General features: G+C 42.1%; 1 protein-coding gene across 2 annotated transcripts in view; it reads left to right on the forward strand.

Annotated features, from left to right (window-relative positions):
- FNDC3B (fibronectin type III domain containing 3B) overlaps nt 1–14,453 on the forward strand; it is a 148,498-nt gene that overhangs the window by 94,358 nt on the left and 39,687 nt on the right. For both annotated transcript variants that reach the window (XM_042820888.1, XM_042820889.1), the window contains exons 9-14: nt 848–907; nt 3,929–4,067; nt 4,393–4,446; nt 10,574–10,698; nt 13,284–13,458; nt 14,120–14,206. In XM_042820888.1, the coding sequence (XP_042676822.1) occupies nt 848–907; nt 3,929–4,067; nt 4,393–4,446; nt 10,574–10,698; nt 13,284–13,458; nt 14,120–14,206 (640 nt within the window). The remainder of the gene's footprint in view (nt 1–847; nt 908–3,928; nt 4,068–4,392; nt 4,447–10,573; nt 10,699–13,283; nt 13,459–14,119; nt 14,207–14,453) is intronic.

Genomic DNA, 14,453 nt, shown 5'->3' on the forward strand with positions numbered 1-14,453 from the left:
TGGCATCCCTGAGGTCAGGCTGGTGGGGCTCGGAGCTTCTGATGGAGCTGGAGCAGGGAGTTGGACTACATGGCTTTTATGTGCCCCTTTAAGCTCAAAGAATTCTATGAAGATCAGCAGTATGTGACTAGAGCCAAACATTCATTTGCCAGCAAACTAACCAAAAGGAAAAGAATGTTAATTTCAGGCTTACCTGACACACCAGCCCAATTTTTACACTGTTTTTTTCCTGTTTTTTTTTTTTTTTCCTAAAATACCTGAAACTTAGTCCTTCTAATGTTACTGAAAGTTGTTCTTGCTATTAAAAGAGACATGAATCTCTTTCAGTAATGTTAGAATATTAATTAAACATTTGCTTGGTATGGTCTGCACAGTGTGGTTCTGGTTCAATGGTACTTATTGAAGCAGTTGTGGAAGAAACAGTGCTTTTCCTTCTGATGTCCAATGGCTCACACTTTTTAAAAAGTATTTTGAAATAATGAACGTGCAAGCAGTACAGAATAATGTTGTATTGATTCTGTCCTCAGCACTGAGAGGGTTGAAAAACACAGCGAGTTTTATCTAATGTCAACAAAATGTAAGGATAGTGTTGAAATAAATAGGTTACTTAACAGATTAGGATGATAACTACCTTCTGTTACCTATGCAGAGCTTTATAAAGTTTTCAAGAACATGGAATGTGTTGACAAATTATTTGTGTATTGTTTACTACTATTGTTCTGTGCTGGAATTTCTGTTTCTTCTTTCAAGTCATAGCATGTAGGAGTCGCTTGTCACTGGAGAAGCAATAGTGGTGCTGAGTGTGATGCTGCTTTTTGTAATTAATTGATGTATTTTTTCTCTGCAGCGGAGAAGAATTAGAATACAATCTGAAAGACCTTAGGCCAGCAACAGATTATCATGTCAGGTGAGTCAGTGGGAATATGAAGATCACTTAAACTTGCACTGGAATGGACTGCCAAGGGAGGTGGTGGAGTCACCGACCCTGGGGGTGTTCAAGGAAAGGCTGGATGTTGTGTTGAGGGACATGGTTTAGTGGGAGCTATTGGGAATAGGTGAATGGTTGGACTGGATGAGCTTTTAGGTCTTTTCCAACCTTGGTGATTCTATGATTCTATGATTCTAAATACGGTCTGATCAATTGCGTGGCAGAGGTTCATTTAGTCCAACCCGACTATAAGGTGCAATTAAAGCAAGAGGGAGAAAACATCTACATTTCTATTGCTGTGTGTGCATATAACAGCCCTGAAGGTGCTTGTGTACAAAAATGGGATACCTCAAGCTTGTTCAAAATTTGACTGAAGCAAGTGGTGTTTGGCCACAAGTATTCACAATTACTGTAATATAGATGTGCTAGAAAACTCAAAGGTACTCCAGACGATTTTTGTTTTTTTTTTTTTTCTTCATAAACACTCCATGCTTCACAAAGTAAATCTGCTGATTGCAGATCACCTGACCACTGTAACTGTAGCATTTATTCCCTAAAAATGGATTCACTTTGGCTTCTCTTGATTTTTTTAGACCATGTTTCTCTTTGATTCTATAATTGTTTGTCACAACAGTTATTAACACATTCTCAATTCTGCTCCCTGCTGTTTTTAACACCATCTACTCATGCTTGACTCATGAATTAAGGCTTCAGATTCACATCCTGCTCCCTTACACTCAATATCCTTTAAAAAGTTCCTTTTGCTCCTGTCTATTGTTTCCTTCTCTTTGTCTGGACAAGGGCTATGTTTGGCTCTTTCCCACCCAGGCCACTACTGTTAAGCTTTAAACAAGCACTTCTAAGCAAGGAGAGCAAACAACCAAACAAAATGCATCTTTCTTCCTCTGATACTATACCTTCTTTTTCTTCAAAGTTTCTTTCTGTTGGTGCCTTTTGAAGTATTGCTCAGGTCCCTAAGCAACTTTGTGTGAGATGCTCAGACTCCCTGCCTGGGCAGTAGTTGCAGCCACAGCAGCCAAAGGATGGTAGCAAGGAGATAGTTGTAGAACACTGCTGAGCTTCCTACAGTAAGCAATTGAGTGTAGCTTTTAAAGCAAACTTCCAAAATAACGTGGTAGTCTTACCAAGTGAGGCGTTGAGACCTCATAGGATTTCGAAGGGTGTATTTGCCTCAGATCTTGGCTGGCTTGCTTCCAAATCAATTCATTCTGCCTATCTGCCTACCTACAGTTCCCTGTGTTTTCCTGCATGTTTGCCAAATTATAAATCATTTGTGAACAGTTAGCTGTAACTTTTGTTTAAAGAGAATGAGTGACTGCCAAATGTAAAAGTCAGACCTAAAAAGCAGCAGCATGTGTTTGTAGTGGAGGAAACCAATGCTGAAAAAGCAGACTGCTTTCTGTGACAATTTTCTTGTTAGTTGAAACTGCATTATGTATTAACAGCTACGAAGTAAAGAAATGCATGTGAGCAGCCATTCCTCAGCACGTTGTTCTGGGTCTGCTTAACCTTGGCAGCATCTCCAAGGGCTTCTGTTTTCACACTGATAAGTGTTGCACTGGGCCCTCGGCACCTAGAACAGCCTCTCCACTCTGCAGAAGTGCAGGATGTGGGTTCAAATATTACTGTCCTGGTAGGTACAAAGATGATGGCATGTGCCTTTGTGAGAGCCTCTTGGTCCCTTTTATGGCTAAGGTGGGTGAAAATGAAGTGTTTAATCACATAAAAGGTTTATGCTACAGAAATTTCAGAGCCAACTAATTTCACAACCCTTGTTACCTTCTCTTTGTTTCTCAAGAAACATTCCAGCAGGCAGGAAGCAGCAGCAGAGCATTTAGTGACAGGGACACACAGGTACCATCACAGCTTCCAACTGGCAAAGCCAGCAGTTCAGCTTTCCAGTGACTTGCAGAAGATGATCCTTAAACTCATCTTTACATATCTGTGTTTCCCAGTGATGTGCTTGATTCTCAGCCTTGCCTGTTTCCAGCACACATGCACACAGTGTGGCCAGTTGCCAGCTGCAGAGGCAATTAATTAATTGCATTTGTTTTTACTCCTGACTGCTAACAGGTGAGCTATAAAACAGCACTAGAGCAGTTCTTGCGACTTCCCCCTAAGGTTTGATTCTGAGTAGGTGGCCATTGTGCATAAATTACTCTTACCTACTCTGAACAAATTTAGAAATTGCCCTTTCCCATTCAAGTGCACAATAGCTACAGCCAGCCCAGAGGTCATTGTCTGGTCAGGGTTGGAATGTTTTCTGAGTAGAAGACTTCAAGTTTGCACTTTCTTTTGCTTCATGGAAAATGTGGAGGAGAAAAATACCATTGACTTTTTCATTTTGTGTAAAGGTGCTCAGATATGTTTTGCTTTCATGTGTTTGTAACAGTTATATCCCTCTATGCTGGTATATAGACAGTTTGCCTGAAATCAAGTTGACTTCTATCACAGCGATGCTTTTGAGCTGTGTTTATCCCTATTTTTGTGTTTGTGTTAGTTTTAACTCCAAGAGCTCACTAAATATTGGCACTGCAGCTGTGTAGAAGCTTGTACTCATGGAGGGAGGTCAGCAGTTGCCACCACTGGACATGGCACATGTGAGTCAAGCGTGAACAGGGCATTCATGTTCATCCTATTTAATTATGAGTTCATGCTTTGTTATCTTCTGAGGAGCATTTTTTGCACAGTGTGCAAAATGACAGTAGCCAATGAAATAATTTCTCGTGGTAGAAAGAAAAGATGATGGTAACCCAGTGGGCAATGGGAGTTGGTGCATAAGATGCTGTAACTCTCTTCTTCGGCTGTGCATTTGTTTGGATATTTGTACCAAGTGAAGCAGATAGCCACTGTTTTGTGAGAAGTCTGTCATTGGTGGACAGTATCGTGGATGCTTTGGTAGTCTAGTGTTATGGCTGAGGCAGTCCTTTCTAGTCTGGACAGCAAATGTATAACCCAATTCCATGTGTCCATTTCCAGGGTGTATGCAACGTACAATTCAGTAAGGGGTTCCTGCTCAGAGCCAGTAAGCTTCACCACTCACAGCTCAGCACCAGAGTGTCCCTTCCCACCCAAGCCCTCTCACAGGACCAAAAGCTCCTTAACCTTACAATGGAAGGTAGGTAATGCTTGGGTCAGAGTGGGCACTCACAAAATCTGAGGAAAATACAGCGTGCCAACATAACTGTAAAACATAACTGAAAATGAGACAGGCGTTTTTCAGTAAAGGACATGAACTTGCTCTGCTCTGACAAATCCCTCCCTGTGCACTGACTTGACTTTTAAAATGTATGTGTTTCATTACATTCCAGCTTCTTCTGTTAGTCGTTAAGAGGCTGCCAAGCTGTGTGCTTTAATTTTACTTTAAACTGCAGTCATATGCTTGGGGGCAAAAAGTAGTTCTCTTATTCCCAAAACTGCCTTTTGTTTGTTTTTGTTCATAGGCACCCATTGATAATGGCTCAAAAATCACCAGCTACCTTCTAGAGTGGGATGAGGTAAGCAACAATCAGTTGAAATAAATACGTAAATAAATGGCACTCAGGCTTTACAAGGATTTTCTGAGTAAAGAAAAATAATTAAATAGAGGGGAAACTAGAAGTAGGAAAATGAAATCCTGATGACAGTTGGTAGAGTTGGAATTGTGAAAGGAGCAGTGAGGGGAATGCTTATGATTTGGTGTTTTATGAAGAGACACTATTTACTGCTTCTGTACTCTTGAAATTCAATTTTTTACTGTGTGGTGTGCCTAATTTTTCAGTTAGCATTACTTATTATGTAACTGCTTGCATTGTGATATATCTTAAGAGGTCTGTTCATGGTCACATTCTTCTGGATGGTAAGTGCAGAAGCAAAAACACTGTTCCTGCCTCAAGGGCAGCAGGACATGATCATGGAGACCTTTGTGCAGAAAATGTACTCAAGCTTAAAGTAATGGTATCCTTTACACAGTGACTTTTAGTACTCTTACAGACACCAGGGAAAATTCTGGTTTTCTGCCCCAAAGGTGTCTAACTTACAGCATTAGTGAGCAGCATGCCACTGGGGAGAGGGCCAAAAGCAAGGGGTGTGCAGTGCTGCTTGCTTGAAGTGAGTTCTGGTTGCAAGTCCTCCCTCCTTCCCCTGATTCCTTTATGCCTTTTTGCCATTGCACAAGTCATGTTTTTGCAGAAAGCGTGAGTCAGTGGTTATCATCTTTGAAGGAAAAATGTATTGGTGACAGAAGGCTTGGGCAACACATTAAAAATAAAATGTGATGAGTCAGGAAGTGAAGAGTGTGGAGGGGCGTGTAGTTGTTCAGTCTGAGAAACATCTCTTGGGTTTTTAATATTCTAAAAATAATATTCTAAAGGGAATAGTCTGCTATGAACAGTTCTCCATCATTTCACTAGTCATATGTTCCCAGATCGGTCTGCTACATGTTTGGCATTTGGAACCACCCGCTGTGCAAACATTTACTGGATGCACTATCACAGCAAGTGGGACCTTCATGATGAGAAACCCGCTGAACTAAAATAAAACAATAATTCCAGAGCGGCTGGCTGCCTCTCTCTGCATAATGGAAGGGGAAAGGTTTTCAGTGAAGAAGAAAAAAATGGAGTGTGAGGTCTGGGAAAGGAAATAAAAAAAATATTTCTCCAAAAGGACAGGCCAGGATAATCCCATTATACATTCTGTGACATCTTGATTCTGCAGTTTTGATCTCTTGCAAAGCTTCCATTAGCTGGGAAGCCATGGGAACACAACAACACAGAGGAATGAAGGAGTGGAGGAGGGAAGGGGAGAATGTGAAGATTTGAGGTGAAGGATCAACAACAGAACATTAATACAGTGCACATATTTTCAATGTTAATTTTGTCCACGTGGTGCCCAGTTGTCTTTTTTATGTGTAACAGATTGCTCTTGTCCTTTCAACCTTTAATACTGAGAATATAACTAGAAAGATTGATTATGCCTCTTTTTCTTTCATGGGGCAAAAGTAGCTTGTTTTAGACTAGAGTATGCACCAGTGGCAAAGAATGCAGGAATCCTGATTGCCTTTGCCCATCTACTTTGATTACCTTGTTTTCTCAGTAACAGTCCTGAAATCTGAGATCCCAGCGGACAGCTGGCCAGCACGGATGAAAGAATGGCAGCCCATGTCATTTGTAAATGTTGTACTCTCTCTGCGCCACGTAAATTTCGATTAGGCAAATGCCCCAGCTTTGTTACAATGCCACACTGTGTCCTGCTGAAATCAAGAAGTAAATATGTGGAGGGAGAGGAGAATGCTTGCCAGGCAACAGCAGAAGCTCTGCCAGAGCTCAGCTAGAGCAGCATTCATTAGCTATGGGGCACAGGATAAAATATAAACACGGGAAAATCGGTGATCGGAAGGAAATTAAATTGCGACTGCAAAGCACAGGGGGTATTGCATGAATGGAGAGCAAGAAACCTGTCCAATAACAAAGTTAGAAAAACACACCAAGATGGCAGTCTGCATAGAAAATGTGACTGCAGTAAGAGGTAGGGAGTGAGTTACAAGAAGCAGTGCATCTCAGACCTCACAGCTTCCTGTGGCTGATGAATTGAAGTTTATAGTATCTAAAATGCAGCCAGGATTGGAGATGGTGTTGCTTTCCTACTCAAAAAGTAAATGGTTGCTGTAAAATGATGGCAGAAGCGTGGTGCTATTTTACAGCCCTAGGGTCGGGTGAGGCTCTAAGTTGGAGCAGGAGGACAGCACCTTACCCTGCATGGCTGCAGGTCAGTTCTGAGCTTTTTCCTGACCTGCGGGGCCTGGAAAATAAAGCAGTGGATAGACAAAGCTAATCCTGCTATTTCATCTTTTTCCCCCTCAGTTTTTATTAAATTGTTTGAATGGGCTGTTGTCTGTTACTTAGAAAAGGCAAATTCTTTTTTTCTCTGTTCTGGAGTGTATCGTTGAATTACTGTAGTAAAGCCTTGCTAATAAACTGGTTTAACTTAAACTGCCTGAAAAAGCTGCAAGTAGCAGAGGGACCTTCGTTCTCCAGCAGAGAGCAAAAGGTCAGCAAATTGTTGCTCAGTTAAATGGTGTGCTTGGTAGCCAAGTTTCCATTGACTTCAGGGGTGTTAGGAGCAACCCCTCTTCTCCAGTGGTTTGAAATTCCAGGGGATCTGGATGTGCCCACACTTCGATTGCTGGGATTTGGCACCAGCAGGCTGGAAGCACTCTGTTAAAGCAGCAATTGGGGAAAACTCTACCTTCTGTCTCTTCTTCTGCATTTCCCTTTGACCTTACGAACCTAAACTAGCCATTTGGTGGCATAGAGCCTGGATTCATAATTCAGGGTAAAAAAGATTGATCTGAATAAGATGCATTAAAAATGTACGTAGCAGAACATCACTGCAGAGCTTATGCTTTCTCCAGATGCCAGCATTCATCAAACTTAGTGAACTGCAGTTGCATTAGAAATTGCCCCTGGCAGTGCTGTAAGAATCAGGCCTTTGTTACTAATTAGACGTGAAATGATCATTCTGTGATTGAGTGGTAGTAAATAAATGTTTCTCTTGTGCATACGGGTGGTGAGGATACCCTATTCATTGTCCGTAGGACTGTTTCTGAGCCAGAGACAAGGGCATGCAGTGTGTTCATGCCTTATTTTTGATCCAGAGAGCTTTGTGTTTTAATCTGTGGAAGAGAGAGACAGGTTCATTACCACCCAATTCAATTCCATGTGCATGGAAGTTTATACTGCAATAAATGGAGATCATTTTATTCTGCCAAGAAGTCTTAAATGTCTTAAGACCAGCTGGCAGAGATGTGCTGACTTGTACTAGCTGACCCTCTGGTCCGTGTGCCCCAGTGATGGTCCATCAGGACTGGGATACACAGACCTCTGCTCTGCTTGGGCTTTTAGGTGCGTGTTTGCCTTCCTGCCATCTAGGTCTGTTTTGTGCCCGTGTCATTGCTATTAGATATGCAAGAGGAGATGTTTGGATAAAACCATTTGCTTTTTATATACACATTTTAGGGATGTTTTGTGAGTCCTGCTCTGTTTTCTGGGTGTTTGTATATACAGAAAGTTCAGCCACTTGCAGCAGTGCCAGCACAATAAATGCTTTGCAGAGATATTCAAGTGTGTTTATTATCACCCCTACAGTCTGCATCACAGCCTGGTGTCAGATCGAGTATCAGTCTGGTGCTTTTTATTGCCAGAATGAACCAAGTGCAGCAGTTATGCTGCCATGGCCTGGAACAGATTGCCACCGTGCCTCCTGGTTGCAGGTCTGATGCTGGCAGCTTCCATTCAAGCCCTTTGCATTGAGGGCTTGGGAAGGGCTGTGCTCTGCTCCTGTTTCCCTTCTCCTACAGTGGCTCATCCCTTCTGACAGTGCCTTCTGCAAGGACAGTAGCCAACGAAACTTGCTTAAAATCTCTTTCCCATCATCTCCATCAACCCAATCTTCACGAGAAACTTCAGCACCGTTTGAAGTGTGCGTGTAGCTTCAAATGGAGCTGAAACAGCAGGAGAACCTTTTAAAATCTCTGCTAATACGCTGTGTTATAGTATTGTGCAAGTCTAATGAATTGGTGGAGCTAAATTGCCCCCGTTTCCTCGGACGGGCCCTGATGCCAGCACAGCATGTGCTGTCACTGTGAATAGAAGGCGGTGCGGGCTGGAGAAAGCAGGGCTGGGGAAGTCGGACAGTGGCTGCTCTCCCTCTGAAATTTGTGGATTAGAAATATTTGAGGAAATGATACAGTGTATTTTAAGCAACTTACGAAACATTATTTAGAGGATTAAAAGTTGGATGCTGAATATACAAAGAATAGGGGAAGGATTCTGGGAAAGCTGCAAGGCTCTTGGGTGGCAGCCAGTACCAGCCTGCCAGTTGTGCTTGTCCATAATTATGCCAGCATTAGAGCTTTCATAAATCTTGGGAGGGAAGGAGCAGAGAGACTATTTCCAGGCCATTAATGCCAGAATAATTAGAAATATCGGCCAGCCTATCCAATTAGTGCCAATAGAAGCCGAAATACCAGCCAGTCTGAGTAACTTGAATACCAGTCAGTCTCTGAGTGAGTCTTGGGGAATGTATGATACCAGATCCAGAAGAAAGATATATACAGTGTCAGAATTTGTACGATGGTGAAGTTGAAGATTACCAAATGTTAAAGTTGGGTTTTAACCCACCAGTCTGCCAAAGTGGAATTTCCATGGTCTGTTGCTCTCAGTTCAGGTGCTGTGCTGCAGGTGAGGCTTTTCATGGCTTCCCTTTCCAGCCAGCCAATGCTGTACTTGTTAATCACATGCTTAGCATTTGGTCGCTCTGTTCTCTTGGAGAAAAAGCACAGGGAAGTGATGGAAAAAATACATCCCTAAGCACGAAGTCAAAAGAGATTAAATGTTTTCAAGTGCTTTGAAAGCAGCGAAGTCGGGATGATTTTAAACCATCAAAGAAAAATTAATCGAAGGCTTCTGAATCTGCAAGGGAGTGTTTGCATAAAGGAAAAAAGCCCCATTCCTATTAGTCCTGCCCTGATTAATGCTTATTTTACTGAAGCATAAGATTAATAACTGGGTTTTGTGTGGTCAGGGTACTGAGCAGGGTGAGCTGGGAAACAGGGAGGCCTCTGCTTTTGTTAAAAAGAATTTTTATCTCGTAACTGTATACTGAAGGATGTTAGAATTGAAAGAAGTTCCACCCCTGAATTTATTTGGGCTGTGCAGTAATGTTGCAGGTGGGTGAAGTTAAAGGAGAGCATCAGTAAAAACAAGTTCTAGAACAGATGTAGAATTGCACTGGGTAAATAAAAGTAAGTTATGGTTATTTGCTGCTGTGCTGAACGTCCCTTCAGTGCCTCCAAACTGTGCAGCGCTGGAGGTCTGTGTGATTGTTTTAGTTTGGCAAACACATCCTGGAGATTTACTACACGTGTTTTGTGGAGCTCTTGCTTCTGTTTTGCAATCCGAGTGCAAGGAGGTGGAAATGGACAGGGGCTGGAGAACGGTCTGGTGAAAAATGTACATCCCACTTGGGTATTTTGGGAGTCTTTAATGCTGAAGTGATATATTGACCGTGGGAGAAGAATGGTGCTTGGGAAGAGGGGCAGAGCCCGAGGAGGCAGCGGCAGGTTGGGCTGTTTGAATATTAACTGCAGTGAGGGGCACCTTTGTTGGAAATAGTCCAAAACTAAAAGCTGCAGAGACAAGTACTGTGCCTGTCCCGTGGAGCAGCTGGAGCACGGCGGGCTGACAACGGGCAGCGAGAGCCCTCTGGTGGGTGAAGTGTTCCTGAAGGGCCGATGGAATCTGGTGTACAGAGAAATTGGTTGCAGGCTCCCGAGACGAATTTCACACCCAGCTTGTATGCCTTGAGGTTAAGGAATAGGATAAATTGCATTTCAGTTAAAGTGTCAAAAGCTGTAAATACATCTCATGAAGATAACCTGCAAGGAGGAGGGATCTGACAACATTCTGCATGTAAATGTATTAATTTAGGTAATGTAGCAGTGCTGCCAGTAGCTGTTGTACAGAGTTCTGTTTGCTCACTGCTTGTATGAAAGCCTCTAAATCTAATATCATTTAACAGTTCTTAAAATAAGAAACACCGGGTTTTGTTTCATAGCTATCTGATTACAGACTCTGCTCTTTCTAGGGAAAAAGGAACAGTGGTTTCAGAGAATGCTACTTTGGAAGCCAGAAGCATTGCAAGCTGACTAAGCTGTGTCCAGCTTTGGGTTACACCTTCCGACTCGCAGCTCAGAATGACTTTGGTACTAGGTAAGTTAGCCCAGGATGCACACTTCTTGGAGGAAAAGTAGTTTTTTAAGAGTTCAACTTGCAATGAAATCATAAAAGCAGACTTTGCTTTGTTCTGTTTTTGTTTTTTTCTCCTCTTTATGGTTTTGAGTTAAACATCTGATGTTTGGTCCGTTATTAACACTTCTGCGTTCGTCACATCTCCCCTGGTGGGGTCATTGGCCTCCCAGGGAACTGCCCTGAGAGAGAGGTTGGCCGAGGCAGAGACTTCTTTTGAGGTGTTAAATGGTGTTTTGTGGTCTGTTTCTTATACAAAAAGAATACATCTGTTATGTGAAGTTCCCACTAGGGACCTCTGCGAACCAAGAAAAACAAGCAAGAGGAAGTTGAGTTACAGATTTTGAAAGGAATCTTGATGTATTTATTTTCCTATTTTACAGCAAAGGTCCTCTGTCTTTTTTCAGCAGTACAGTCCCTTCCTTCTTTCAGAACTGGCAGGGCTGACCCCAGAGAGGATGGGCACACCCAAAGGCTTTTCTCTGCCTGTGAGCAGATGCGTTCAAATGAAAGTGGTGAGAAATCAGGCTTATTCCAACCCTCAGGGACCTCCTGGGGAGGCACTGCACAGCAAGGGCCAGAGTGTACCCAAGGAACATGGTGCTGTAGGGGCTGGGTCTACTCGTGGAAGGGAGAGCAGGCAAGGAAATGCTGAGCTGTGAAGAAGCTAAACAACCAGTGCTTTTGTGTACTCGTTCATTGGCCTTAGCTAAACAGGATCCAGTAATTACTACAAGAAGGAAACATAAACAGCTGGCCTATAATGATGTGCTTTGCTGTGGGAGATTGGGGTTTTTTTTGTCCTATCTTCCGAAATGTGAAACTCCTAACAATGTGTAACTTGAGAAAGTTACTGTATTTGTGATTGTGTGTTTTCCCTTTGAGATATGCTGGGGCTGTTCGTGTTTGCAGAGTCCCTCACCAGCTTCTTGCGAGATCACCTCCCTCCCTGTTTAAATAGTTTTTCAACTGTTTCAGAGATGTGAGCTGGAGCTGCTAAGTGCAAAAAAGAAGAGTGCTGCTGCACGATAACGATGTCCCTGCAAAGTTCACAGTTTGAGAATCTCTTCTGTTTGCCAGATTTTTAAAATGTTTTCAGACGTGCTTCAGCTCTTCCCCCCTTTTTTGGTTATACTCTCCTTTTTTCTCATGAGTTTACAAAGAAGTGTGCTCATGTCAGCCACCGTGTGTTAATCTATGAGATAAGCACCAACAGCACGTGGCTTGTTTTTTATAGACAGCACTCAGAATTATGGCATGTTAATGTCATCTAACACTTCATATTTTAAGATGGTGTTGGCTCTAATGCTTGTGGATTTATCATCTGAGATGTTTTTCTTCTTTTTGTTCAGATGTTGGCTATTGGTGAGTTGTTTTTAAACTGTTAGGACGTTTCAATTCATGTTCCTGTGTTGTTTTTGAGAAAGAAGGCTTGGGAAAGGAGCTGTGGCTTCTTTGTGTGCATTGCATTCCTGTGATGAACTGTCAAAAGTGCATTGTGCTTTAGAAACAGATTTGACAATTGCGCTCAGTTGAGAGTTCTGATGCACTCCTTAAGATCCACCAAACTCTACCTGCTTTAAATGTCATTCTCAAATTTCTATTGTACATAGTACAGCCTGGTGGGGTCTTATGGGAGCTGTTCCCACACTTGTTGAACACAACAGCCTGTTGCATTGCAAGGCATTGCATACTGAGTTTTAGACAAGGTGAAAGCATGCATCTCTTCTGCAGCTGTTCTGTCTGGTTGCAGCCTGAACTGTGTGAAGGAACAACTTTGTTCTAGCTTTAAATGCAAAGGAATTTGAGTAGGTAAAGTTAGAAAGGAGCAAAGCCAACCTGAAGAGGAGGAAGGTGTCTGAGCCTGCACTGGGCACCTCCTATGTGTTATTGAGTCTGCATGGTCATAAAGGCTGGATGTTGTGTTGGGGACATGGTTTAGTGGGAGCTATTGGGAACAGGTGAACGGTTGGACTGGATGAGCTTTTAGGTCTTTTCCAACCTTGGTGATTCTATGATTCTATGAATGGATACGTTTTCCCTACTTTCTTTGGAGGGGTGTCTGAAGTATTGAGCCTGGATTTGCTGAAGCACTTGGCTTTCAGAGATAGAGATTAAATAAAGTTGTATTCCAAGTTCGTTAGAGGTGGAAACTGTATCTCAAATTCAACATGTGAAAATGTAGAAGTCGGGCTTTGTTTGCTATGCTTTAGTTCCTCCTTGTTAAATTAGATTTACTTCACAGTTAAGAGCAAGTAAATATTTTTGAGGCAATCAGGTATTTTTCCAAATGTCATTGCAATGAAATTCATAAAAATGACTGTGAGGACACAGAATTCTGCAATTCTATGACAATCCTCCATTTATTTCTATCCTTAGTTTTGACTTTTCCTTAACTTTGCATGCTTTTTTTTTTTTTTTTTTTTCCCATTTGGAAAACATTAACAGCACCTAAATTTTTTGAAACTACAGAATATGTATGTGAATACAATAAGGTTTTTTTTGTGGGTTTGTCTTTAAATGTTCCTCTGTCCTCTTTTCCTGTCCAGTGGGTACAGCCAGGAGGTGGTATGCTACACTGCAGGTAATATTCCTCAGACTCCCTCTGCACCAAGGCTTGTTCGAGCTGGTGTTACGTGGGTTGCATTGCAGTGGAATAAAGTAGAAGGATGCACGCCAGAAGAAGTGATTTCCTACACCTTGGAAATTCAGGAAGAAGATAATGTAAGTGCTGTTGTTACTACAGAGTGTACTGAGTGGCTCAAATTGAGTTTCCATTTATTAGTCCAAGTTTATCGAAAGTATTATGGATTGCTGTTTTGAAGGGCTGTTCCAATCAAAGGTTATGTGAGGATTCTTAAAACGTTATGTAACAGAAAAAAAAAATTAATAGAATGCCTTTTGAGAGTATGCAGTATTTGGCAGGACATGGATGTGTGATTTGTTCAGCTCCAGAGCAGAATTTGGAATCCTTAGCTTAAGAATTAGATGAAGTTCTTAGCAAAAATTGTCTGCTGCCATGTACAGTTCCTTTACAAAGCTTCAGAGGAGACCATAACCTATAGGGCAGTTTGTCCTTAAATAGTCCTCTGTGTTCTGCTGACTGCCTAGGAGTGTGCTTGCTTTCTGTCATCATCTGTCACTTTTATTTCTCTTATATGTGATAAACTGCTGCTACTGCTCTTGTGCTTATTGTACAGCCAAATTATATTATTCAGATCAGTTGCACTGTCCTAACAGAATGTTACTGTGACCTAGTAGCCTAAAAAAGGCAAACAAAATAAAACCTTGATTGCAAAGCCTCTTTGAGGCTCTTTGATTCTAGCTGTACACTAATACAGAGGGCACTTACTGGAAATGTGTTTATTTTTGTCTGTTTCTCTAGGATAGCGTGTTTCACCCAAAGTACACTGGAGAGGAGCAAGCCTGTACTGTGAAGAACCTCAGAAGAAGCACGCAGTATAAATTCAGGGTGAATCTTCTTATTTTTGTCATTGCACAGCATTTCCTGCACTGGATGTTTTTTTCCTGGCGCTGTAGGGACCCTTTATTGCCACCTGCTAAGCTGAGCCATCCAATCCAAATTCTCCCCGTGACATCAGGGGTTATTTTACACTGATGGATGAATTCCATTAACTCGTATCACAGCAGCGTTGTAAAATGAGCAGTGGGAACCATCCAGCTAATTCTGGGCTAGCAAAAAATAGGTGGTGGACTGT

Source organism: Centrocercus urophasianus, unplaced genomic scaffold, assembly GCF_019232065.1.
Source record: "Centrocercus urophasianus isolate 14NV4802_14NV808 unplaced genomic scaffold, USGS_Curo_1.0 seq_19, whole genome shotgun sequence".
Taxonomy (NCBI): Eukaryota; Metazoa; Chordata; class Aves; order Galliformes; family Phasianidae; genus Centrocercus; species Centrocercus urophasianus.